The 25924-nt window shown below is 41.3% G+C and overlaps 1 protein-coding gene across 1 annotated transcript in view; it reads right to left on the reverse strand.

Moving 5' to 3' along the window:
* Nucleotides 1-24794, reverse strand: part of agtrap (angiotensin II receptor-associated protein) — a 43450-nt gene extending 18656 nt beyond the window's left edge. The window contains exons 1-4 of the mRNA XM_079844055.1: nucleotides 24568-24794; nucleotides 23477-23511; nucleotides 22956-23067; nucleotides 11942-12137 (exon numbers count right to left, since the gene is read on the reverse strand). Coding sequence (XP_079700181.1) covers nucleotides 11942-12137; nucleotides 22956-23067; nucleotides 23477-23511; nucleotides 24568-24594 — 370 coding nt within the window. The 5' untranslated portion in view covers nucleotides 24595-24794. The remainder of the gene's footprint in view (nucleotides 1-11941; nucleotides 12138-22955; nucleotides 23068-23476; nucleotides 23512-24567) is intronic.
* Nucleotides 24795-25924: the final 1130 nt, after the last annotated feature.

A 25924-nucleotide genomic window follows, 5' to 3' on the forward strand; every position in this document is an offset into this window, starting at 1 on the left:
TGCTGCGGCAACTGCAGGAGCCTATGGCGAGGCAGCTGAGAGAGCGAACCAAAAGGGGTCGCTAAAAAATCCCGCCGAACAAGGTCGCTAGAATTAGCATATTGAGGCTATAAAAGGTTTAAAAAACGACTGAAGTGATAACCTGAGAAGATACTTGTTCCCTCTCTCAGGGAACCAAGGTTACGTGAGTAACCGAGTACGTTCCCTTTCGAGAGGTCTCTCGTATTGCGTATGGGAACCCAATATAAAACGCAGTGCGTGCTTAACCGACCCAAACTGTGGCCTGAGGAGAACCTGAGGCACATAAGATGGGTAACAGTGAGCCCCGGGGAGGCCAACAAAGGGGGCTCCTATGAGGGCATAAGTATAATATATATATATATACAGTATATATATATATATATATATATATATATATAGGCCGGATAGAATCGGGCCATATGATATAGAAAATATGACCGGACATAGTCGGGCCTTATAGTTATGTAGTATAACACATGCTTGTGAACACTGTTTATATGTGAATAACAGGAAGACCGGAAGAAAATCGGGTCTTAGTTAATAATGACAGGAAATACCTATTTAAATGGAGAGAATCCCAGCTTGTAGAGCGGGGACTTCCAGTTTATAAAATCTGATAAAAGTGGACGGAGAGGCCCAGCCTGCCGCCGCACAGATATCTTCCAGCGGTATGCCACATGACCATGCCCACGACCAGGGACGTGCACAGGGGGGTTGCTCAGGTTGCCCGGGCAACTGCCCATATGCCCCTTTCGACTCACGTTGCCCTTCTGAGATGGAAAAAAATAAACAAAAAAATCGTACAATGGATGCAGAATTTCACGTAGGCCTAGATAAAAAAAATTACAAAATTAAAAATCGCAAAGCCTCATTCACTTCCATATTCGAGCCCCCGTCCGAAAGTGAAAGTCAGTAGGGGGGAAGGGCAAACTCTGTTTACGTGCCTGCAGCCTGCACGCGACCAGCACCTGAGCTGACCCTGCATGAGCGGCACTAGAAGGAGATTGTCGCGGTTGTCGGGTCATGGGTGAGACGACTTATCTTATATTACGAAAGGTATAACAAATGGACTATCATCATCATCAAGTTTTATGAAATGAATTACAATCTTCATAAATCCAGGATGAGTTTGCCACGTTTAGCCTAAATAATCAGACAGATAGCTTGCAGACAACCAGCCTAGGCTACTATTTTTTTTGGTAGGCATTAGGCAAACTAAGTTACATGTCTGCTGATAGTTAGTTTTAGCAAGAAGAATGAATGATGGAAGTAATGCATCACATTAATTATTTTATTCAAAATGGTTAAATGCCTAAATCCTATCACTATTTTGGGTATTGTTTGAAGCCAAGATGCCCACTGAAAAGAGGCGGATTCAGGAGAGGGAGTTACGATTCAGGGAGGCAGTAAAGGGCAGCACATAACTGCAGGGTTGGCTGCGAAAAAGCCAACCAGCAGGTGATACAGAGACTTTGCACTGTGATAAAGATGACATGACACTGTGTAGGTGAATTGATTAATTAATCAGACTCATATTTTAGCCTACTAATGGCAATGTTTCATAATTACATTCCATTTAAGATGAGGAGGAGCAGTCACATGTAGGGATTTTCATGACTCAAGTCATGTTTTTCTATGTTATTATTAGTAGTAGGAGAGAGTGGGGCACAACCTAACGCTTTTTGACTTTCTCATTTTGTGTAAATCCACAAGTATTTATTGTTTCCCACATTAATTGCACACATGTCTAGTACAATTATGTGGTTTTGTTTCATTATACAGTGTATACTTTTTTCTTGATTTACCCCGAGAATGGAAGTGAAATGTGACAACATGCCCCATAGTTGGGGTACATTGTAGCATGTGGTGGGGCACAATGTAACATGACCAAATAACAGCTTAAAATGTTACCTGATGTAATCAAAAAAATGTACAAGACAAACTAAAAAAAAATTGTCAACAAAATACAATTATTAACTTTTTAAAATAAAATAATGGCATTTTTTAATCATTAAAATATAAGCATTTTTGAGTTTGACTACAAACACATCGCTAAATACAGCTATACAGCATAGTTCAAAACATAATAATAATAATTAATAATAATAATTAATAATTTCTGAACATTAACTCTCAGTCATTATTCACCCTTTTCTCATGGTTTCTCAAAAGAATTCATAAAAGTATAGAATATAATGGCATATTTCTAATAGGGGCTCATTGTAACGCAGTGTTAACACACACCCCATCTGCACAACTGGGATTTAACCACGACTCGTGTCTTCTGCAGGTTAGATCAGCATTAAAGAACGATCTCAACTGTTAAATAACAGATGTTCAGTATATCTTCCAGAGATTTTTAAATTTTGGCGCTATTTTTTCTCTAAATAATGTTGATATGGCAAGTTTCAACAAGTTTCATCTGGCATGTGTGGAAAGACTTAAAACATGTGTTACAACTAACCCTGTGTTAGGTTGTGCCCCGCACTCCCCTAGTTAAGGTGATTGAGTGCTGTATTTCAGTGTTTTACTTCTTTGTGTATACATATTTTAATAAAGGCCCTGTTATTCTAAGTCCTTCATATAGCCCGTGAGGTTTTTTTTTTTTTTCGGGTGGGTGGGGGGTGGGGTGAGGTGTTGGTAGGGGAGTGCCCTTTTTTTAGGTCAGAGCAACTGCCCCTCAAAATTCCTGTGCACGTCCCTGCCCACGACGAGGCCATGCCTCTGGTAGAATGGGCTTTAATGCAGTGGCTGCTGGTCAATAGAGGGCGCTGGGGCGCCGCCCCCATCAAAATTCCAGAAATATACATGTATACAAAAATGAAATAAAAATGAAACAATAATAAAATAGTTTACTCATACGATGTGCCGGCTGTTAGTAAGAGCCTCAGCATTTAATAAAAACTGGTTTTGATGGGTTAACTATTTTGTATGTTCTTCAATATGTTTCATGCGGTTTCATGCATGAGGGACGCCGGACAAATGGATCTCTATATGAGTCCAAAAAAATATGGGCAGCATGAGACCTGAAGCTGGTCTCTAAATGGTTCTTAAAGATCCTCCTCCGGACGCAGGTCGCTGCGTCCCTGGCGAATCAGAATTGGATGCGTGTTATTTTATCCAATCTGATTGGTTCTCATCACCTGTCATTCAACTTTCTGTTCTTGGCAACTCAAGCGAAAGTGCGCGGGCGACACAGTCACTCCGACTCCGCTAAAACCTTATTAGGATGATCACTTTCGTAGAGATGGCAGTAGTTAAACCAAATTCTTTCACAAGACGTTTGTTGGAAGATCCCGAACCGGACCAAAGCGATTAACAAGTCCAGCAGCAGCAGCCAGTGACAGAGGATGCAGCTGCACTCGGAGCTTCACAGGCTTGTTATGAGAAACGTAGGTGGCTGGCTGGATGTGTTGTTAGCAATGCCCTTTATTGCTTTCCCTGTCTTTTATTTCAAAGTGTTGGTACTGAAGTTTTGTGGACAACAACGGGGGTAAGAGACCTCAAATATCTGACTGAACAATGCAAACGTCATGACACTACTGAGATGACAGACTTTAATCAGAGAGTCATTGAGAGATTTGCTGGCCAGAAAGAAAGGAGAGCAAAAATTATTTTCAAATAGTCAACATGCTAGTCTGTTGTTGCTGTTCTCTTTTGTTTTTCCTTTCCTCATTCAATTATATGTGGGAAATGAATGTGTAAAAAGATAAAACTGAAGACACTCTTTTGCATCTTGACACTCTCTAGATACTCGCTCTAGATACATTCTCAGTGCTCTAACTGGGCAGAGCAGATTTGCGTCCTTTTCATCTTGCGTCGCGGGCAGGGCCAATAGAGAAATGACCTGTGCCCTAAAGGGAGTGGAAAGCACTTTAGGAACATAACCATGTCTTGGCTTGAGGACAACCCTGGAGTCGTTAAGCCCAAACTCAAGACAGGAAGCACTCGCGGAGAGTGCGTGTAAATCACCTACTCGCTTGACTGAGGCCAGTGCCAGCAGAAAAGCGGTTTTGAGTGAGAGGTGCTTAATGCTCACAGACGGAAGCGGTTCAAAGGGGGAGCCCTTCATAGCTTCTAACACTGTGGCAAGGTCCCATATAGGGACTGAGGGGGGGCAAGGCGGGTTCAGCCTCCTGGCCCCTTTAAGAAAGTGTACAATAAGCTCGCTTTTCCCCAGTGATTGTCCCGCGACTTGAGCGTGATAAGCTGCTAGGGCGGCAACGTATACTTTGAGCGTGGAGGGGGAAGGACCCATGTCCATTAGCTCTTGAAGGAAGGCGAGCACTTCTGCCACTTCGCACGAGTGTGCATCAAGGTTTCGTACTGTACACCAGTTAGAGAATACCGACCATTTCAGTGCATAGAGCCGCCTGGTTACGGAGGCTCTGGCTTCAGAAATAGTATTCAGAACTCTTTCAGAGAGGTTCCCGGGCATCCGTTGATGGGCCATACGTGGAGGGCCCACAGTTCGGGACGGGGATGCCAGATTTTCCCTCTCGCCTGCGTGAGGAGGTCTATCCTCGGCGGAATCGGCCATGGGGCTGTGTCTGACATGTGAGTCAGTTCGGAGACCCATATTTGGTTTTTCCACAACGGGGCTATTAATAGCACTGTGGATTCGGTTTCCCTGATCTTTTTGATGGCCTATGGCAACATCCAAGGAAAAGCATACAGAGGGTGTCTGGGCCAGACGTGGGCCAGAGCATCCCTGTGTTTGTAGAAAAATATTGGGCAGTGAGCATTGTCTTCTGAGGCGAAAAGATCTACTTTCGCTTTGCCGAAGGTGCTCCAAATCAACTGAATTGTCTGCGGGTGAAGGGACCACTCCCCCGGGGGAATGCCACCTCTGGATAACATATCCGGACCCTGATTCAGGATACCTGGCACATGAGCCACTCTCAAGGAGCTCAGGTAGTGCTCTGCCCATAAAAGGAGGTGTTTCGCCATGGAATGTAGAGAAACTGATTTCAGACCGCCCTGGCGATTTATATAGGACACTGACATGTTGTCCGTTTGGACCAGGACGTGGTGACCCTTTATGTACAGAAGGAAAGCTCTCAGCGATAGGATGACCGCTTTCATCTTTAGACAGTTTATGTGAAGCCTTTTCTCTGAATTTGCCCATTGGCCAGAGACTGGCTTGCCCTCGTGCAGGGCGCCCCAACCTAGGTTGGACGCATCTGTCGAGACCACTTTCCGTTTCGTAACTGTACCCATAATAACACCTGTCTGATACCAGGTGGTCGCCTTCAAAGGAGCCAGAGCTTTCACACAGCTGTGGTTCACTTTGATGCGAAACTGGCCTGATCGCCATGCACGAGCCGGAACGCAGGAATTCAGCCAGCGTTGAAGGGGGCGCATGTGTAATAGACCCAGTTTGAGTACTGTTGATGCCGAGGCCATAAGACCTAGCATGAGAGGAACGTACGTGCCAGCTTTGAATGACGCCGCCATGTTCTGAATAGAGAGTGCGCTGTGACGTAAGCCGCGCCCTCATCTGTATTGAGTCTATGACTGTACCCAGAAAAGATATATTCTGGGTGGGAGACATTGAACTCATGGCGATATTGATCCTGAGACCCAAACATTCTAGATGGTTGAGGAGCCAGGACTTGTGTATCTTCAACTGTGCCTCTGATTGGGCTATGACAAGCCAATCGTCGAGTTAGTTGAGTATCCGCATGCCTTTCAGCCTCAGCGGGGCTATGCACTTCGTAAAAGTGCGAGGCGCCAGGGATAACCCGATTGGCAGGACTGTGTATTGATAAGCCTGACCCTGGAAGGCGAATCTCAAGAATGGCCTGTGACGGGGTGCTATCTGAATGTGAATGTAATTGCTTCATATTTGCAAGCGTAAATTAAATTTGCATATGCAAGATTTTGTAAAGGTGTAAATTGCCTTTCAAGTGTAAGAAAAAAATATTTGCAGTATTTTACTGTTATTCGTAAGTGTAATTCATGTACTGCAGCTTCATGTTAATGCAAAATAAATATTATCTGTATTCTTCTGACTTCCATATTTCCGTGCCAAGACTTTTGACATGTTTCTTTAGCCAAGCTACGCCAAAATCATTGCACGACTGTGAACATCGATTTGCAAGCGAAAACATCAGAGTCAGGAACTGCAAAACAGATTGACCGTGTAAAACCAACCTTTGTGTAAAAAAAATAAACTGTTGCAAATGTCTAAATGACTTGTTGTGTATGTAGGGCAAAGAAACCGATTTGTACAGTTCCGTCTTTCTTTTAGCTGCACTTAAAGTTTTGGCACGATTCTCTCACTCGCTGAGTTTTGCAAGCGTGAGGAGGAAGGCGGGTCCACCTTCTTCTGTAGCCAATCAAATGAGCTGCTCGCTGACTCTCGATTTACCCTTATCTGATTGGTTCAATAAACACCCCAGATGCCAGAACACATCTTTATCTTCATTTGGCTCAGCAGTCACAAAACATCTTAAAGCTAAAAGTAGCACCTAATTTGCTCTAAGAGTATTTCACAAAGCACTTCCAGATCCTAAATATGAAAAGTTAGGGGTAGTCAAGAGGACTCCTAAGTCACTAAGACCAAATCACAAACAGTCCTTAGATGGCTGTTGCTGGTAATCCACCTCAGCAATCCACCCAAAGACACTGTACACCATTGAGGCAATAGCCTTGGGTGCTAAGCCTTTTCTTCATAAATGCAATAAATATTTTGATTTATAGATTTTAATCTGCAATGACATAACATAAATGTTCATGTATGTGCAGGCAATATGCATTGAATGATGGAGAATAAAACATTATGGTCAAGTTGAAAATAATGTCCTATCGTCTGCGCTGATAGCCTTGAGGGAAGATCGGGTGACTCAAGTTTTCCCGATACCGTCCCCTCCTTTCTCTCTTCCACTTCGCTTCCTGTCTACTCACTTGCCTATCATAATAGAAAGGCAAAAACGGGCAAATTAAATCTTTGAAAATATGGAATTTAAATGGAATTAATATTGAATTTAAATGCAAATCAGCCCAAACCCAGAGTACTCCCCCATATACCCGGCTGGGAACAGGTACCAGCCGAGAGTGGGCTGTTGGGGTGGCGGAGGGATGCAGAAACTGTCAGGTAACTAGTTGAGTCGGCAGTGTATGCCTCCTCTTAAGCTGATTACTATTTGAGAGTGCTCCTCCTGAACTTTGTCGCTTAAATTCTGCAAACTCTCGAGATGCAGGCATGTAAGAGGCTGACAATTAGCGGACCATATACTTTCTTAAATAGTGACACTTAGCCTAGGCCTTCAATTTAAAATCTTTATTTGAATATGGCAACATGATACCTTGTTCTACAATATTTATATGATTAAATCACTGACAGAGACCCCTCCCCCATCAGCCAATCACTGTGTGCATAGAAAGTGTGATGATATCATCCATAGTAACGAAGTCAACCCCGCCCTTACTCTTAGCTTAAAGCCCCGTTTCCACCTAAATTAACCGGAACAATTTGTCCCAGGAACTTTTTTCCCAGGAACTCTTTTTCCCTCAGACCTGCTGCTGTCTGCGTTTCCATAGCGGTCTAAAGTACCGTGAAGATTAGTCCGGTGACATAGGACTGTGCGTGACTTAACAGAGCCCACTGGATTTTGTCCTCCGCAAATACACTTAATAAAGCTTGAACCTCGTCGTCGGTCCATCTGTCATATTTTGTAAACTCCATTGTTGATTTGAATAGCAAACAACTCTTACTGCGCGCACCGCAACAGACTTTTAGGTTGAAATAAAATGCTGCGTGAGCTCAACCAATCAGCATGTTCAGCACCCAAGTCCCACCCCTGAAAGTTCCTGAACTTTGAAAAAGTACTACATCGCGAGCAGGGCCATTTTGTGGGGGAAAGCTTTACCCGGAACTTTATTTATACCCCGGTTCCTGAAGTCGAAACACACCGAGTACCACCCCAAAGTCCCTAGTTCCTGGGGAAAGTTCTCTCTTTTCCTTAGTAAAAAGTGGTCTCAGCAGCTTTTGTGAAAAGGTTTTAAGAGAAAACTCTTTCCTAAGAATTTTACTGCTATTTAGGAAAACTCTTTGTGGTAAGATAAAATGTTTTGTGAATACATCCCCTGATGTAACAAATAAGATACTCAACACAAAACACATCTGAAAGTTTTTTTTAAAAAGATTTTGTCTAAATGTATAAAGGTTTTGTCTAAAATGTTCTTGAACTCTTCCAATAAAAAAAAAAAGAAGATATTTCTGACCAACCTGATCTCACGGCAATTCATACATATTTTTACAAGGTGCCCAATTTGTATGAATATCCCTTACCCGCTTCTAAACCTACCCGTCACTGGGGTTTAGAGTGAGGTCGTAAAAATTAGTATGAATTAGCCACCTTGTAAAATACGTACAAACTTGTCGTGAGATAGCATTGTTCTGACTGTTATGTCAAGCTTTACATTGTCAAAGCTTAATACTGATACTTAATACATCTAGTATAGTATATACAAGAGTATAGTATTTGGTTCAAATCATTCTTTAAGGTCTAAACCAAAGCTTAGACTATACATAAATAAAACACTTATTGAGCAAGAAAAGGAAACTAAGCTATTGGGTATCACCCTTGGTAATAAATTGTCTTGGTCAAAACACATTGACAATACGGTTAATAAAATGGGTAAGGTGTTCATCAAGATGTTGGGTCTGGGAACACACCATTGGCAGGGCTCAATCCGAGAGGCGGGATAAACAGTTGTCTTTCAAATTCCCTCTGCACGCAATAGGATAGCACTACAAACGACCAGAGCGCTATCAGTGGTGACAACAATCACAAACGGGTTGTGGCTGAGTCCCATGCGTTTTCCCACCAGCGGAGCTAATTGATAGATTAAACTTTTGTCGTATCCGGTCGGCAAAACTCAGAACACATCTTCCTTTTTTAAGAATGACTTCATTGCCGTAACGTTCTTTGTTAGCAGGGAAGTAGCAGGGATTTCACGTGGAACCGTCACAACTCTGCCGTCATTATGTTAAGCCCGCCCACCGACTCTATACACAATGTGATTGGCCTGACTAGAGTTTGGTTTTTCAAGCTCGCAAGTCTATGGAGAGTTGCTAGACGACCCTGGCTACAAATTACATTTGCTACTGCTAGGGTGCGTCTAGATTTCTAGGCTAGTTAGCTGTAGTAAGGCGACGCAGAAAACATTTTACATCTGATATAATGAAAACAGTATTAGGTACTCTTTTCTTTTCACAGCTAGACTATTGCCAGATAATTTGGGCAAATGCCACCAAAAACGATTTAAGTAAACTCCAGCTATAGAAGGCGGCATGACTTGCTCTTCAATGTCCACAAAGAGTATAGAAGCCCAAGAGGCGAAACTCTGTTATGTTATGGGTAACAGTCTGTAGATGGCGCTGCGGAGGCGCGGCCGCCATTATGGACTGAAAGCTGTATCAAGATACAAAACAGTGTCTTCACTTTTATCTTTTTACACATTCATTTCCCACATATAATTGAATGAGGAAAGAAAAAACAAAAGAGAACAGCAACAACAGACTAGCATGTTGACTACTTGAACATAAATGTTGCTCTCCTTTTTTTCTGGCCAGCAGATTTCTCAATGACTCCCTGATTAAAGTCAGTCATCCAATCCAACCCGGACCAACGCGATTTACAAATCCAGCTGCAGGCCAGTGACAGGACGCAGCTGCACTCGGAGAAACGTAAAATGACAACAACGGGGGTATGAGACCTCAAATATCTAACTGAACAATGCAAACATCATGACACTACTGAGATGACTGACTTTAATCAGAGAGTCATTGAGAAATTTGCTGGCCAGAAAGAACGCTGCGTCCGGAGGAGGATCTTTAAGAACCAATTAGAGACCAGCTTCAGGTCACATGCTGCCCGTAGATTTTTGTACTCAGATAGACATCCATTTGTCCGGCGTCCCTCGCGCATGAAACCGCATGAAACATATTGAAGAACATATAAAATAGTTAACCCATCAAAGCCAGTTTTTATTAAATGCTGAGGCCATACTAACAGCCGGCACAGCGTATGAGTAAACTATTTTATTATTGTTTCATTTTTATTTCATTTTTGTATACATGTATATTTCGGGAATTTCGATGGGGGCGGTGCCCCAGTGCCCTCTATTGACCAGCCGCCACTGATATGAATGATGTGTACCCGTGCCTGTGAAGGGATAATAGAGCACATTCCTTTTCCAGTAAGTGTCGTCGTGCATGTCGCTATGAGCGGGAAATTCTAGCAGGTGACGCATGCGTTTTAGTAATTGTTTTGTTTTCTGTTTGTATTTAGTTCAGGATTCTCCCTCTCATCTGTGATGATCATTTTCTCTTCTGTCGCCATAGTTACAGCCCTGTAATTTCTCCGCGCCCATACAGAGTGAACGTCGTTATCTTCCAACTAATCGAGGGGATTGTTGCTGTCTGGTTTTATTGAGTTATAGTTTATATTTATTTGGGGGTTGACGCTCACTGGTCTCTGGAACAGAAGCACAAACGTATTTGCTCCATGTGAGCCTGTCTCCCCTGTCCTTCGAATAGAAACAATTTCTATTGTTTGAATTATTTTGTATTTTATTGTGATTTGATTTTGTGTTGGTATTTTTATTATTATTATTATTAATTATTATTATTATTATTATTTGCTGTTCTGTGCCACCATCAAATTGTGGTTTAATTGATTTTTTTTTAAGTTTGTTTTAGTTATCTTTGATTTTTCCTTTCAGGAGCTGGGGTCCCACGGGTGAAAGGTCTCCTCTGGTGGTGGTGCTCCTCCAATGTTTGCCGTGTGACACTTTTTGAAGTGTTGTGTGATCTGAGTGCACGGTGGTGTGTGTGAAACGTGTGCTTTTGGATAACTAGCTTCGTGATCACTCCCCCGTGAGTGTGTGTCTCTCTCTCTTATTATTTCGTTTTGGAATCTGTTGTCAGCTGTGCACCTCAAAATCCTTCAGAGGTTGCTTGTATCATTGATACTATTTTAATGCGATTGTTCTTTTTCACTTAACATTGTACTAATAAAATGTTGTACTTTTATATGATACCCACGTTTCTGCCTACCTTATTAAAGAGAATCAAACCTGTGTGAGCTAATAAAAATTTGTTGTGTCATTCATATTTCCCTGGGTGAAATTCCCAGGTGGCATAGTCGAAATTCCTTTGTGTTTGACATCTGTACCGCTCCATCACACCTACCATCGTCGTATCAATGTGTGCTCGGCAAGACCGTTTTGTGCTTGAGCACCACCAAGTCGTGTGTTACTGTAACTTCAGCAGCTCCAGGCACGTGAAAGCGCCGTTCTAATTGGTCGGACAGTTTAACGCGCTGCGTCAAAACAAAACACAAGGCGTTTTTTTAAAAATGACACTTTTACGCCTGCCGTTTTGATCGTCGGTGTGCACACTCACATTGGCGCCCTTTGTTCAGTCACGAGGCGTTAAACATTGGCGAAAATCGTTCCGGTGTGAACAGGCCTTAACTCTAAAGAAGTTGATCCAGAACTTATCAAAACAACCAAGATCAAGGATCATAAAGATCTTACAGTGAAGAATCAATCAAAACTGGCCTAATCCCTTTAGGCCCTACTCACTGTTCTTCAAACTAGAGAGATCAGTCAAGCTGTCTGTCTCTTTTCTTTCTATGGGCCACTTTGTCAGGCATGTGTCTTGTGACTAGCTCTAAAACTCAATTACCCGCATCTCTTTTTACTCATTTAGCCATTTTCAGTGAAATATTCTACTTGTCCACAGAATTATAATGCTTAAAAATTTAGGCTCAAAAAAGCTTTAAACAAATCAGAGCAAACAATGCTGGTATTTTCGCCTCATGGAAAGACTTTCACATGTATCACAAAGCACCAAAATTAATCAGTCACCCATTATACTCTCTCATTTCTTCTGTCACCAACTTACCAAAGTTGATGTTGTATTCGCCACCCCGCTCACGGTACATCTGGTAGACAAAGAAACAGGAAACTGGTTTGAGCACCAGGCTCAGGATGGCCATGCCTGCACTAAAACGGAACAAGTCTGGTGTGTTTGCCGTCACATAGTACAGACCAAAATGAACAATGTCAGTCATGATGGTCACTGCCAACCCGATCAAGAACTGAATAAAGGAGAGCAAAGATCAAACATTAGCATGATTAATATAGCCTAATATACAAACACATAAGAAAAGAAAATAAGTAGTCTCAGCATGCTCAACCATCATCTTGTAAGTGCTTTTCTGATTGGTTGACTTTAGACAACTTTCAGGAGAAAGTTGCAGAGATTTTTTGTACCACACAGAACACCAAATTACTTCAAATTAATTCAAAACTAAGTTAAAACTATTGCACTTCATATAATGTATTTCACATAAATTCACTCCTAACAAAACAAGGCCGGTAACACTTTACAATAACAGTAATAATCATGTATTAATACATGAATTAATAGTTAATTAAACATTAACTCATGATTAGTGAAGATATGAACTAATCATGAACAAATGAGGAGCTATCATGAACTAAGACAGGAGTCATAAGGATTCATGCATGAATAACAGCAGCATTAATACATGTTAGTACATGTTTGATAACTAATGCATTAATTAACATGTATGGTTAAACTAAATCAAACAGGCTCCTTAAGAATAAATAAGAAGTACTCTGACTTTGAATTAAACATGTGATTTAATACTGTCATAATTTAAACTGTAATAGCCTATTATAATCTGCCATCTGCAGCTTTGTGATTTTTAGCCATTTTTGTGAGCCATTAATTACACACATTTGTCTAATCAAAGGTGGAAAATAGACTAATAACTATCACTAATCATTTTAATTTGATATAAACCGTTTTCAGATTTTTATAGTTCAATTAGGCTACGTTTAGTCACAGCCAGTTTTCTTCCCGGAACTACAGTATGTAGGGTTTGTTTCTGGTGGGATACTCATTAGTGGCGCTCTCGGTGCTCCTAGCACGTTAGTTGTGTTCCTTCGGTATTGCTGGCATTTTCATCAAATAATATATGTCGACTGCTTTGGTTAACCGAAATAATAATTTAAGACATGTTTGTATGATTGTTGTATTGGGATATTTCTGGAGGTGTGTACTTTAATTAACTGTATCTTTTAATTGTTTAAATGTAACTTATATGCTTCGATTAGCATTAGCCGGTGGATGCGCCCTGTTTTACATGTAAACATGCCTTATGTGTGTCTTTACAGGTATGTTTGGGCTTTCTTTTAAGTCCATATATGTTTATTTATATACATATAAGTAAAAGAACTAGCCTACAAATACTTTTTATCTTTGTTTTTTGTAACAAGGGTGTAAAGGAATAAGGATTCTTAGTGTATATGTTTATTCATTTTGTAATGAATGAATTGTTAGTCCATCATTGTGTCATGACTTTACTTCAGGGGGCACGGCATTACTATCTCATGGTTAACTTACCATACACTAGGGATGCCACAATTCTCAATATAATATTGAACCGTTCGGTACGGCATTCACGGTTCAATACGTGCTTGTGAATTGCGTTTTTTTTTCGGTTTCGCATTTAATTAATTATTTTTCCTACAAATTCTATAATTTGCCTGCTCCATCCCAATACTGAACAACGCAACATACATTCACATCACACGTTAGTTATATTCACGGAACACTATAGTTATTCACAATCACAAAAGTTCATTATTTGCAAGCGTTTTAAAGCCTTGCCGGTTTCATTCGCGTGTGCGGTTTTAACATGCGGTTTTCAGAGCGCGAGCACTAAAAGCCTTTCAAACACGTGATTACTGGACTAAGTAGTCGTATTACTGCGCTAATACTGTCAAATACACACAAGGTTAACATAAACACAGTCGGTTATTTCTAAAGTGAAAGTAAAATCGCAATCGTGTCTGTATATTAGATGCACACAAGTCTTAAATTGACAACAGGGCAGACTAGTGAACACGCTGTCCTTAAAGGGACAGTTCACCTATAAAACGATGTCATTATTTACTCAACTCTTATATTGTTCCAAACCTGTATTTATTTCTCGATGACAGAATTTTAATTTTTGAGTGAAATATCCCTTTAATGTTAATACAACAACAAAAGACGAAGAGAAAATCACTCACTGCTCTTGACTGAAAAACTAATACAGTAGCTTTAATAAGAATCAGTGTATATTTTATAGTGAAGTCTATGTAGTGTTTTATTTTTACATTCATTCATTAAATTTCATAATTAAATGCTGCTGTACAGCTCTGAGCTGCCAGTGTAAATCTTTATATATATTTATTTTATTTTATCCAATACACTAGGAATGTGTACAAGGTTTTTTTTAAGTTTAAGAAAGGTTTTTCAATTCTTTTAAGTAAAATATAGAAAGAGTATTGCAATAAAAAAAAGTATTTTTTTTCTCTTTAACCTCTTGCTGTTCCTGTCGCCTAAGAATAGAATAACAAAGAATGTATGTGACAAGCCATCAGAACCGAACCGAACCGAAAACCGTGGTTAAAAACTGAGGTATGTATTGAACCGTGGACTAACTGTATTGTTGCATCCCTACCATACACTAACATCAACTAATGGCTTGTTAATGTATGACTATGTCATGACTTTACTTGAGGGGGCACATCATGATTAATTCATTATTAACTAACCATACACTAACATCAACTCATGGCTTGTTAATGCATCATTGTGTCATGACTTTACTTGAGGGGGCACATCATGATTAATTCACTGTTAACTAAATTAACTAACTAATTAATTAACTAAATTCAGCTCATGATTTATCATAAACGTACTATCAAATACACATGTAACTAGTATAACTAGTATTCAGCCCAGTTAAGAGAATGGAGGTACAGTATCATCACGGCCTGCGTCTGGGTGGAGAGAGTACTGTACGGATCCCAGCAGACGATCCCTCACTTCCTGACTTTACTGCATGTCAGGGCCGTGCAGAGAGTTTGTCAGGGGCAGGGGCTCAAATGTAAAAAAGGGGCAATATATAAATATATATATATATATATATATAACAATCCTTATGCTCATCAAGCCTGCATTTATTTAATCAAAAATACAGACAAGACAGTAGCCTAATATTGTGAAAAATTATTATATATACTTTTTAACTTTTTATTAATCAAAGAATCTTGAAAAGAGTATCACAGTTTCCATCATTGACATTAAATCCTCATATTAGAATAATTTCTGAATGATCATGTGACACTGAAGAGTGGTTGCCTGGATGCCAGCCAAACTTAGCCCCGCCCACAACATTTTTACTCGGGCAGTTCGGTCTGGACTTTCTCCGTAGAGAAGTAATTATGCCCGAACAGAAACTGTTCGGACCAATGAAATTGTCAGGGCGGGCTTTAGACGATGATCAACAGTAACGTAATCATCCACATCATCAAAGGCACTTGGGTTGAATTTGTTCTAATCCTAAACGGAGAACTTGTTCGTATATGCATTCACCTTTACTATTTCTCTCAGAAATGATGATCGTGTTGGTAAGTACTCTGTGTATCCTTAAATTCTTTTTTTACAACACCGACAAAGATCGTTCACTCATCTTTTTCTTCTAACGTTAGGCTACTTATTCCAGCGTGCGTGCAGACAGGGTTGCCAAGTTTTTACAACCAAACCCGCCCAATTGCTAACGTTATTTAAAACTAGCCAAAAACAAGCCCAATATCTTTCCAGCGGGGTTCTCCGGGGGAAAAAAGGCATTTGGGGGGTAAAATATGTGTTATTTTGGCAGGGCTGCCTGCTAAAATTCGCATTTCTGGGTCTGTATATCACATAATTGGGTCGCTTCAACCCGCGGACTTGGCAACACTGTGTGCAGTTGAGTTCTGTTGACATTTGACAACTAACGTTATGCGTCGGTCCATTGCTCTGATTGGTTGTAGGTCTATCCAATTGAGGTCTTTCCTGGTTTGGTTAAAACACACCCCATAATCACAGCCCAATGGAGCAGTATCAGACTCATATTCTGACTAGAATTGAGTATGACGACGTCAGGCTAGAAGAGTGGAGTAATGATGCTGAAAATCCAGCTGTGATCACAGGAATAAATTATATTTAAAATTATTTTAAAATAGAAAACCATTATTTTAATATATTTCGCAATATTGCTGTTTTTTATCAAATAAATGCAGGCTTGATGAACATAAGAGACTTCTTCCATTATGCTACATAATATTCAAAAATGGTAATAAGTCCTTTCATGTAACCATTTCGCCAGCCTACACTTCGCTTAATAGGCATGTAGGTGCCGGTGGCACTTGGGTTTTGTTAACTTTGATAGTTTCATGAAATAGTAAACGGTGTATCAATATGCATAAATACAAGTGAATTCAACACTACTTGCCATTAATGCGACGTTTGCTGCTGTGGTTTTGTGCAGGGATTTGTTTGTTGTCTTTTAAAATCCATTCTGTCAGTGATGCAATTTATAAAATGAGACAAACCGCAGGAAATAGTTCCACAAACGTTAGTTCGTCTGTCCATATAATTTTCAACCGATTTATGAATAAGAACAGAAAATTACCGTTTCACATCGCCCAATGGAATTTGAACTTGCTTTGCCAGATTGGTTGGTGTATATACATGACAAACGGGCATTGGTGAATTGTGTAATACTTTAAAATGTATAGCTAATATATAGATTTGTAATTAAATCAACACATTAGCTCTGATTATGGATGAAAAAAAAATATTGGCGTACTTTTTTCCCGTGAGGCCACACACTCTCTGAAAGGACCATATTTGGCTCGAGAGCCGTTCCGAACAGTGGAAAATCAGCAGTCAATCAAAACGCACGCAACCCATAGCAACGCGTTATGACAACGCCTCAACAGAAATTATCCGACTTTTGAGCCGTTCGTTACTATTGTATACATTGTCATGTTATAATAATCACATTTATTTAGTTTTATTGACCACGATATTATCATTGATATTTGTCTGAGAGGGGCACTTTTGATTCATTTTGAAAAAGGGCAGGGGCTCGAGCACCCAAAGCCCCTAACCCCCCTATAACCGAGATATCACTATAACCGAGACCTTTTGAGATATAATATAGCAGATTTAGTATTTTATATGTTTGATAAGGGTGATCAGTGAAAGTAATGAAAAACTATTCCTGTGGCTTTCAGTAATATTTATGATGAAGCTTCTGATAATTATTTTTAAATTATTACAATAATACATTTTAAAATGTATTTCAAAGTCAAAATATTTGTTATTCATTCTTAGAAAGCCTGTTTGATTTAGTTTAACCATACATGTTAATTAATGCATTAATTATCAAACATGTACTACCTTTCAAAAGCTACACTCAATGCTGCATAAGCTTATGCAAATGGGAAATGTCTTTGACATAACCAGCTGTGAAAATAGTGTTAAAACACGTCAATGAAATTGACCCGAAGGTATTTATAGCCTCGGCCGGTGACGTCATAGGCGCACCTGCTGCACGAGGCTATAAATAGATGAGCTTCAGCTGGAGCAAACCAGGTCTTTTTGTTTTCAGACCAACTCTGTGTTATGGTGTGTTACAAAGTCTCTGAAAAAAAAAAATATATATATATATATCTCTCTCTCTCTCTCTCTTTCAAGACTCAACATGAGATCTTTGTTAGGAGTTAGTTGTCAACATGGCAGTGTGCAGATTTTTCTCTCTCTTTCTCATCTCTGTTACAAAGAAACATTAGTGGAAAGAGTTCTAGTTAAATCTAATCAGTTGGAAACGAGTCAGCAGAGTAAAACGCTGTATATTCATGTTCTCTTTCAAATAGAACTGGATGTGCACGTTTATTGCTGTGTGTGTTTGGGGAAGAGCATGCGGTCGCTGCATTGAGTCAGACGAGTGCGAGCATTGCAAGCCTTTACAGTTAGAATGCTTTATGCTCGTCTTGGCTACTTTCAGTCCGCACCAGTTTTCGGAGCTCTCGAATGGGTTTGTTGACGAGCAAGAGACGGGTCCGTCCCTTTCGCTTACTCACTCACCAAATGCATGTTTCCCCGCGTGATCCCGAAGCGCGCTCCGGCGTTTCTTCGGCTCGCGCGGGGAATGATGATGAATCTCTGGGTCCGCGGACCTCGAGCAAGCCGCCTGCGATCGTTCCTCACATGATGGTGAATCCATACGAGGAATTTATCGAGGTGGTTGTTCGCGCAGTGGCCAAGGCAGTTTGTCTGGCACCGTGAATGAGAGATCCCCGAACGCAGTGAGCTTGAGGTTTCTGTCTAGAAAGCATTTACTTCACGTGTTTTTGTACCCTTGACTTCGACATTTTCGACTATCATGGGTGCGAAATCGCGTGGATATGTGAGAATACCCCAGGTGGGAGACGCTCACGAGCTATCTCTCGCCTGGGTCTGCATTTTCATTAAAGAGACATACCTCCCCACAAAGCCATGTAGAAAATAAACGTCGGCTGTCATGGGCAAAGCTTATATATATGAATTATATATTGTATATTATTTTATATGGAATATATATATATATATATAATATATTATTTTATATGGAATATATATTGTATATGATTATATAAGAATAATAAATATAAAGGGACAGGCTGGTGCTGCGCTGCACACCATGGCTGTCTTGCAGGCATATCAGGCTTACCTTCTGAAGGATTTGAGTGGTTCATTTGGTGACTCAGTTAACTCTGTAGTGGCCAGATTTAAAGGAGTGGAAGAAACATGGGGAAGTGTTCACTCAGTTTCTTCCTCAATGCACTCAAGGGGAGGGGCTATCAGCCACACAACCTCTCTTCAGTCCTTCAAGATTTAGGGGGGTAATAAGCAGAGTGTGGCGAGTCGCGCTCTCCCTCGTAAAGACTGGAGACCGGCTCGTCATCCTCAACAACCTCCCAGGGCAGACCTCGGGACTGTCATCAATATAAGAAGTCCGGTGGTCTGGTGCCCAGTCTGCCCCCACGGGACAGGGCGTGTCAAACATTTGCTCGCCCCACCCCGTTATCCTCAAAACTACTCCATCCCCGCTGCCTCTGGTGATTCGGGGGGGCAGTGGTTTCCAGTGAAATGTTAGACGTTCAGTGTTTAAATCCTGCTATCATCCAGGACATAGAACGTCTAACATCCCCTCAACAGGAAGTGTTAAAATTGTAACTCTCAGAGTCTCAGGCAGCGTGTGAACTTCTGCCAGGCGTTTCTGCATGGGTGTTAAGCACGGTAAAAATTTGTAAACTAATTTATTTGTCATCCTCCTTGTTTGAACGGCGTGGTCTCCACTTCCGTGAAGGCGGAGTTGGCGTTCGTACTGTCACAAGTGACAGCAGTTACTTCCTGGTCCCCAGTAGGGTGGGGGGGTGTCCAATCTCAGATCTTCGAGTCTTAAACATTGTGATTGGATTCGGCACGATTGATCCGAAGGACGCATGTATTCGCATATAAAGTCTGCCACAACACAGGAAGTTCCTGAGGTTCGCTCTTGGGGGCAAAAGCTTACCAATTTCGGGTCTTCCATTTGGCTAGCCTTGTAACCGCATGTATACAAAATGTATGGATGTATTACCGGCTCCATTGGGATTCCGGGGCATTCAAATTTTGAATTACAGAGGCGATTGCTGAAATTAGCACAATCACATGAGATGGTGCTTCAACACAGTGTGTTGGCTCATCTAGTTTCTCTAGGGTTGAGACTCAACACCAAGAAAAGTGTTCTTTCTCCTGCCCAGAGAACGACTTATCTAGGGTTTGTTCGGTTTTTGGTCACAAGGTGGGCACAATGGTTTCCCGCTTGAATCAAGACCATTCAGTATTCCCTGAGCAAAGTCAGGCTAGACCAAGATCTTACTGATCATCAGCACCAGAGTGTTAGGTCTAATGGCATCAGCTTCCACGGGTTTCCCTTTGGGGTTGTTGCACATAAGACTGTTTCAGTTGTGGCTCAAAGCCAGAGGACTTAGGGCCAATCCTCAGGCAAATAAAGTGGCGCGCCATGTGGCTTCGTACACTAACTATGTGGTTCAGACCCCGGTTTTTGCCTTGGGTCCCACTCTAGGCGTACCTTGTCGTCGCAAGTTGCTAACGACGGACGCTTCCCTGACGGGCTGGGGTGCGGCCTTAAGTGGTCGTCCAGCCCAACGGGAATGGGAGGGTAATCAACTCAGTTGGCACATCAACTGCCTCGAGTTGACGGCTGTATTTCTGGCCCTGAAATACTTTCTCCCCCAATTGAGGGGCTGTCATGTCCTAGTGCGGGTGGACAATACAGCTAAATATCTCATATATAATCACCAGGGGGGTCTGTGCTCAGATTTTTCTCTGGGCTCAGAACAAGTTCCTGTCACTCGAGCAGTGTACATTCAAGGGCGGTTGAATGTGGGAGCAGATTTACTGTCCAGACAGAGTTACAGATGGGGGGGTGGAAACTCCACCCAGAAGTAGTCAAGCAGATCTGGATCAGATTTTACAGAGCTGACCACAGGGAGTGGACCTCTTCGCCTCTTCTCAGACAGCGCAATGTCCCTGCTTCTCTCTGTCACCCAGCCCCGCTGGGTCTGGATGTGATGGTTCATACATGGCCCAAAATGCGTCTGTATGCCCTCCTTCCAGTCGCTCTGCTCCTGGGAGTTCTAGCCGGGGTTCGCCAACAAGGGTCTTGCTTCTTATCGATAGCGCTGCGTAGGTCGAACAGGGTTTGGTTCTCGGAGATAGTGTCTCTCCTCAACGGCTCGCCTTGGGCGATTCCGGCGAGGAGGGACCTTCTGTCTCAGGCAGAGGGCACGATATTCCATTCCAGGCCTGACCTGTGGAACCTTCATGTTTGGCCCCTGAAGGGCACCAACTGAGGGACACGGGGCTTTCGCCTGCAGTTATTGAGACCATCCTAAGTGCTAGAGCTTCCTCCACTCTGAAAGTTTATGCTAATAAATGGGGTGTCTTTGAAAGGTGGTGTACGACACAATGTAGATTCAGTCAACTGCCAGGTAACTTCAGTTCTGGATTTTCTGCAAGAAAAGTTGTCATCAGGCACCTGCCCCTCCACTCTCAGGGTTCATGTGGCCGCTCTTTCGGCTTGCCACACCTTGGTGGATGGGGTGCCGCTCGGGAGACATCCTCTACTCACTCGCTTCATTCGTGGGGTAGGCGGTTGAGGCCACCTGTTAGAACCAAGATCCCTTCATGGGACTTAGCTTAAGTCCTCGAGGGTCTGGTTGAGACCCCCTTTGAAACATTAGCTTGCCCCTCCACTCTCAGGGTTTATGTGGCCGCTCTTTTGGCTTGCCATGCCCTGGTGGATGGGGTGCCACTTGGGAGGCATCTTCTGCCTGCTCACTTTGTTGTGCCAGGCAGTTGTGGCCTCCATTAAGAGCCAAGATCCCTTCATGGGACTTAGTTTTAGCCCTCGAGGGTCTGGTTGAGACCCCCTTTGAACCTCTAGAATCAGCGTCTGACGAACTTCTGACTCTAAAGATGGTTTTTCTTATGGCTATAACTTCTCTGAAAAGAATTGGGGACATGCAGGCTCTGTCAATATCGCATCCTGCTTAGACTTTGCCCCAGGTTTGGTGAAAGTGATTTTGCATCCCCTCCCTGACTACCTGCCTAAGGTTCCTTTGTTGACTGTACATCCTGTCACTCTTGAAACCTTCTGCCCTCTGCCGTTCACAACGCCGGATCAGGAGAAACTTCATAGACTGTGTCCAGTCCATGCTCTTCAGGCCTACGTCCACCGCACTAGCCAGTGGCGTAAGTCAGAGCAACTGTCTGTTTGCCATGGGGGCCGTAACAGAGGTTCTGCCACCATCAAACAATGTCACATTGGGTCAGGGATGCTACTGCTCTTGCCTATGAGGTGCACGGTCAAGCTTCACCTATAGGATTAAGGGCTCACTCCACCAGGGGAGTCGCCTCTTCTACTGCGTTAACAAGGGGTGCTCCCTTACAAAGTGTTTGTGATGCGGCAGGTTGGTCCTCTCCGCACACATTCTTAAGACTTTATAGCTTGGATGCTCATGCCACTCTGGGCTCTCATGTCCTTGAGTCGACATCACAGGCTAATGCCTGAGGCTTCTTGCGTTCTTGTGCACACCTGCACAACCGTAAGGGGTCCAGGCACCATCAAGCACGGCGGCGTGGGTATTCTCGTTCCCATTTGCATAAGCTTATGCAGCATTGAGTGTAGCTTTTGAAAGGGAACACTTGGGGTTACTTGACTGTAACCCTGTTCCCTGATAAAGCGGAACGAGATGCTGCATTGCTAGGCCGTGCTGATGATGCTTCAGGACTGGTCTTCAAACAAAGAAGATCTGGTTTGCTCCAGCTGAAGCTCATCTATTTATAGCCTCGTGCAGCAGGTGCGCCTATGACGTCACCGGCCGAGGCTATAAATACCTCCGGGTCAATTTCATTGACGTGTTTTCACACTATTTTCACAGCTGGTTATGTCAAAGACATTTCCCATTTGCATAAGCTTATGCAGCATCTCGTTCCGCTTTATCAGGGAACAGGGTTACAGTCAAGTAACCCCAAGTGTTATCCATGCATGAATGCTTATGACTCCTGTCTTAGTTCATGATAGCTCCTCACTTGTTCATGATTAGTTCATATCTTCACTAATCATGAGTTCATGTTGAATTAATCATTAATTCATGTATTAATACATGATTATTCATGTACTGTTATTGTAAAGTGTTACCACAAGACCAACTGTAATTGCTGGCTTGTCAGTCAGATCTTTTCCTGTCTAAGAGGCATTTTTTTGGCTAGAATGAGCTAAAATGTGAACCAGCCTTTATGGCCAGTCAAAAGTCTGGCTATGAAATACTCAAATGTTATAAACGTGTGGATTTATCATCTCTAATCAATACTGAATAAAATGTATGTCTTTAGGCCTTCATGGTCTGAATATCATACTCTTCATGGATGATTTAAAAAAAAACTAATTCACACCTACCAATAATACAGCATCTATGGAGTCTCTCTGTGCTATGGCCCACACTCCCAATGCAAGAACACTCACATTCCCCAACACATAAGAAATAGGAAGCCAGGCAATCAAGCATGCCCTGCACATAAACACACATTCAAATGTTAAGACTAATATTGTAAATAAGGCTATCAATTTAAATTAATTTAGTACGGTTCATTGCTGGGTTGATTACTTACAAATTTTAGTACAATTGAAAATTTTAGTTAGTAACATAACATGTTACATTACACATTTTAGGGATTATGATTATGAGTATTTTAAAACATACACACGCACACACAAATTTAGAAGGCTTTAAAATATATAGCTATGGATTCAATATATACACACACTTGGGAGGCTTAATTTTTTTTAGTTTAAAGAAGAAATGTATTTCCGAGTCTGCTGAACTGAGAGCTGGCTGATAAACTTTCACGAATGGTGAAATTCCTCAGGTTAGTGATAGAAAACAGAAACGAGAAAGGCAAATGCGACATAACTCTCACCAGACTGTCAGTATCCAGTGAACCAATACGATGGCCTGCAGAGAAAACACACACACACACGCACACACACACACACACACACACACACACACACACACACACACACACACACACACACACACACACACACACACACACACACACACACACACACACACACACACACACACACACACACACACACACACACACACACACACACACACACACACACACACACACACACACAGTGCAGCTCATGAGTAAATGTACAGATCTATTCCCTAGAAACAGGCTGTGGCTCAAAACCTAGCAAGCATTCAGTCATGGGCATTTTTGGGCTACATGCTGCACCTATGATCTTTGGCATCTCTAAAATACAAAATGTGTTACAGGCAATGCTTTTCTAAAAGAATCGAGATAAGAATCCCTACAAAGGGGCAATTCTGGGTCCCACTTTATGTATATTTACAACTTGAGGGTTTTAATCATTTGATACATTAATATGCATGATTTTTCCCAAAAAATATTTTGCAATACAACATGAACAAAATAAGCATGTTGTACCAAACAATTTTATTTTATTTTATGTTATTACTTAAGTACATAGTACTTAAAGACACCTAAAAAGTGTGACCCAACTTGGTACAAAATAAAGAAAATAAATGTATTTTTAGTAATTTTAATGGTTCCTTGCCCCCGCCCCCCAAAAATGGCCTGACTGTGATAGAATTCTGAAGGCCCCTATATGATGAATGCACAGAAAATGCTGTTTAGGTAAGCAGTTTAGGTTTTGAAACACAGCCACTGACATAGAAATAGTAAGATGTGCAACTAGAATCAGGGAAGCATATCTGAGGAAATAATGTAAGACATAAAACTGACAAAACGTTGCTTTAGAATAAGAAAGTTGCTGATTAATTATTTAAAACAATTTTATTTAATCTTTCCTGTTTCATAAAGTGTATACATACTTTTTTTATATATAAAACATCAACACCCTCTTCCTTTGTGATCTTTAAGCTTTTGAGGGATCATTTAACAATGAATTCTTTATATATATATATATGCACTCACTATACAACACACATAAAAAAAAACAAATAAATTACCTTGAGATTTATGGCTGGTATTTCCATTGTTTCGCTGCCTTTTTGCAATTAAATGTCCGTCTGTAGTTTTCAATATTTCAGAAAGGAAGCATGAAAGACTTTCATAATAACTGTATAACAGAAGTAAGTCCAGTTCTCTGAAGTGACTGCAAACACAAACCATGTGACACCAGCCTGATCAGAGCCGTGTGACTACACCTCCCACTTCTGTTCATTACTCCATATGAGAGCAGAACTGAAGAACATACTGATCTCATTGTAAATAATTGCTTTTTTAACAGCATTTATGCTGTGCATATTTACAACAACATTTTGTTTTATAAGAAATATTAGGGCTAGTTGTGTCAGTATAGTAAAGAGTCTTACAGTCGCTTATGATCCAACCAAACATCCACCCAGTTCTGTCTTCTGTCTTTGTGAATATTGTTTGGCTCTAGAAAAATATCAAAGCATCTAAACAGAGTTCGGACAGGTTTATCTCCAGCTCCTATCGATTTGTGGCTTATGTTATTTTAGTTCCAAGAAATATGCATGCTTTAAAAACTTGTCATAGCAGAACCACAACCAAAATCTCCTGGCACATTCATTACAACTAAATAAAATATAGATTGTGCTCATGAATGATTTGTTAAAGGCTTTTACACACACACACACACACACACACACATTGAATGTGTGTGTGTGTGTGTGTGTGTAAAAGCCTTTAACAAATCATTCATGAGCTTTGGGTTCGTTTATGCGGACTCCATAGACATAATGATTTTTATACTGGACAAACTGTATATTCTATCCTCTAACCTTAAACCTGTCCCTCACAGAAAACTTTCTGCATTTTTACATTAAAAAAACATTATTTAGTATGGTGCTGCATTCCTCCAGGGGTCAAAAAATCCCCACAAGGTCAAAGATTTCTTGAACTACTGTCCTTGTAAGGACATTTTGTTCCCCTAACATAGGGTTTTCCAGGACCACAAACGCACAGACTTGCATGTGGTTTACGGGGACTTTCAAGGTGTAATGGTTTTTATACCAAGCTAATACATTTTTTTTATCCCCTAACCCTAATCCTAAACCTACCCATAACAATAAACAAAAAACACCTTTTATATGATTAAGCCATTAGGGTTCACAGAAATGAGGAATACAAGAAGTGTCCTCATCAACCATGTTTATGTTGCAATACACTATACACATTTGTGTCTTCATGAAATGACTAAATACATCAAAGCTACATTTTATAGATGCTGCTTCTCCAATTAGCCAGCTGTGCTCCATGATTTTAATAACACCTGTGACAGTTCATTACAAGCATATGCCACTTTTACTGACAAATAGCCGAGATTTGCTCAATTAGCTT

This window comes from Gobio gobio (assembly GCF_949357685.1).
Source record: "Gobio gobio genome assembly, chromosome: 19".
Classification (NCBI taxonomy): Eukaryota; Metazoa; Chordata; class Actinopteri; order Cypriniformes; family Gobionidae; genus Gobio; species Gobio gobio.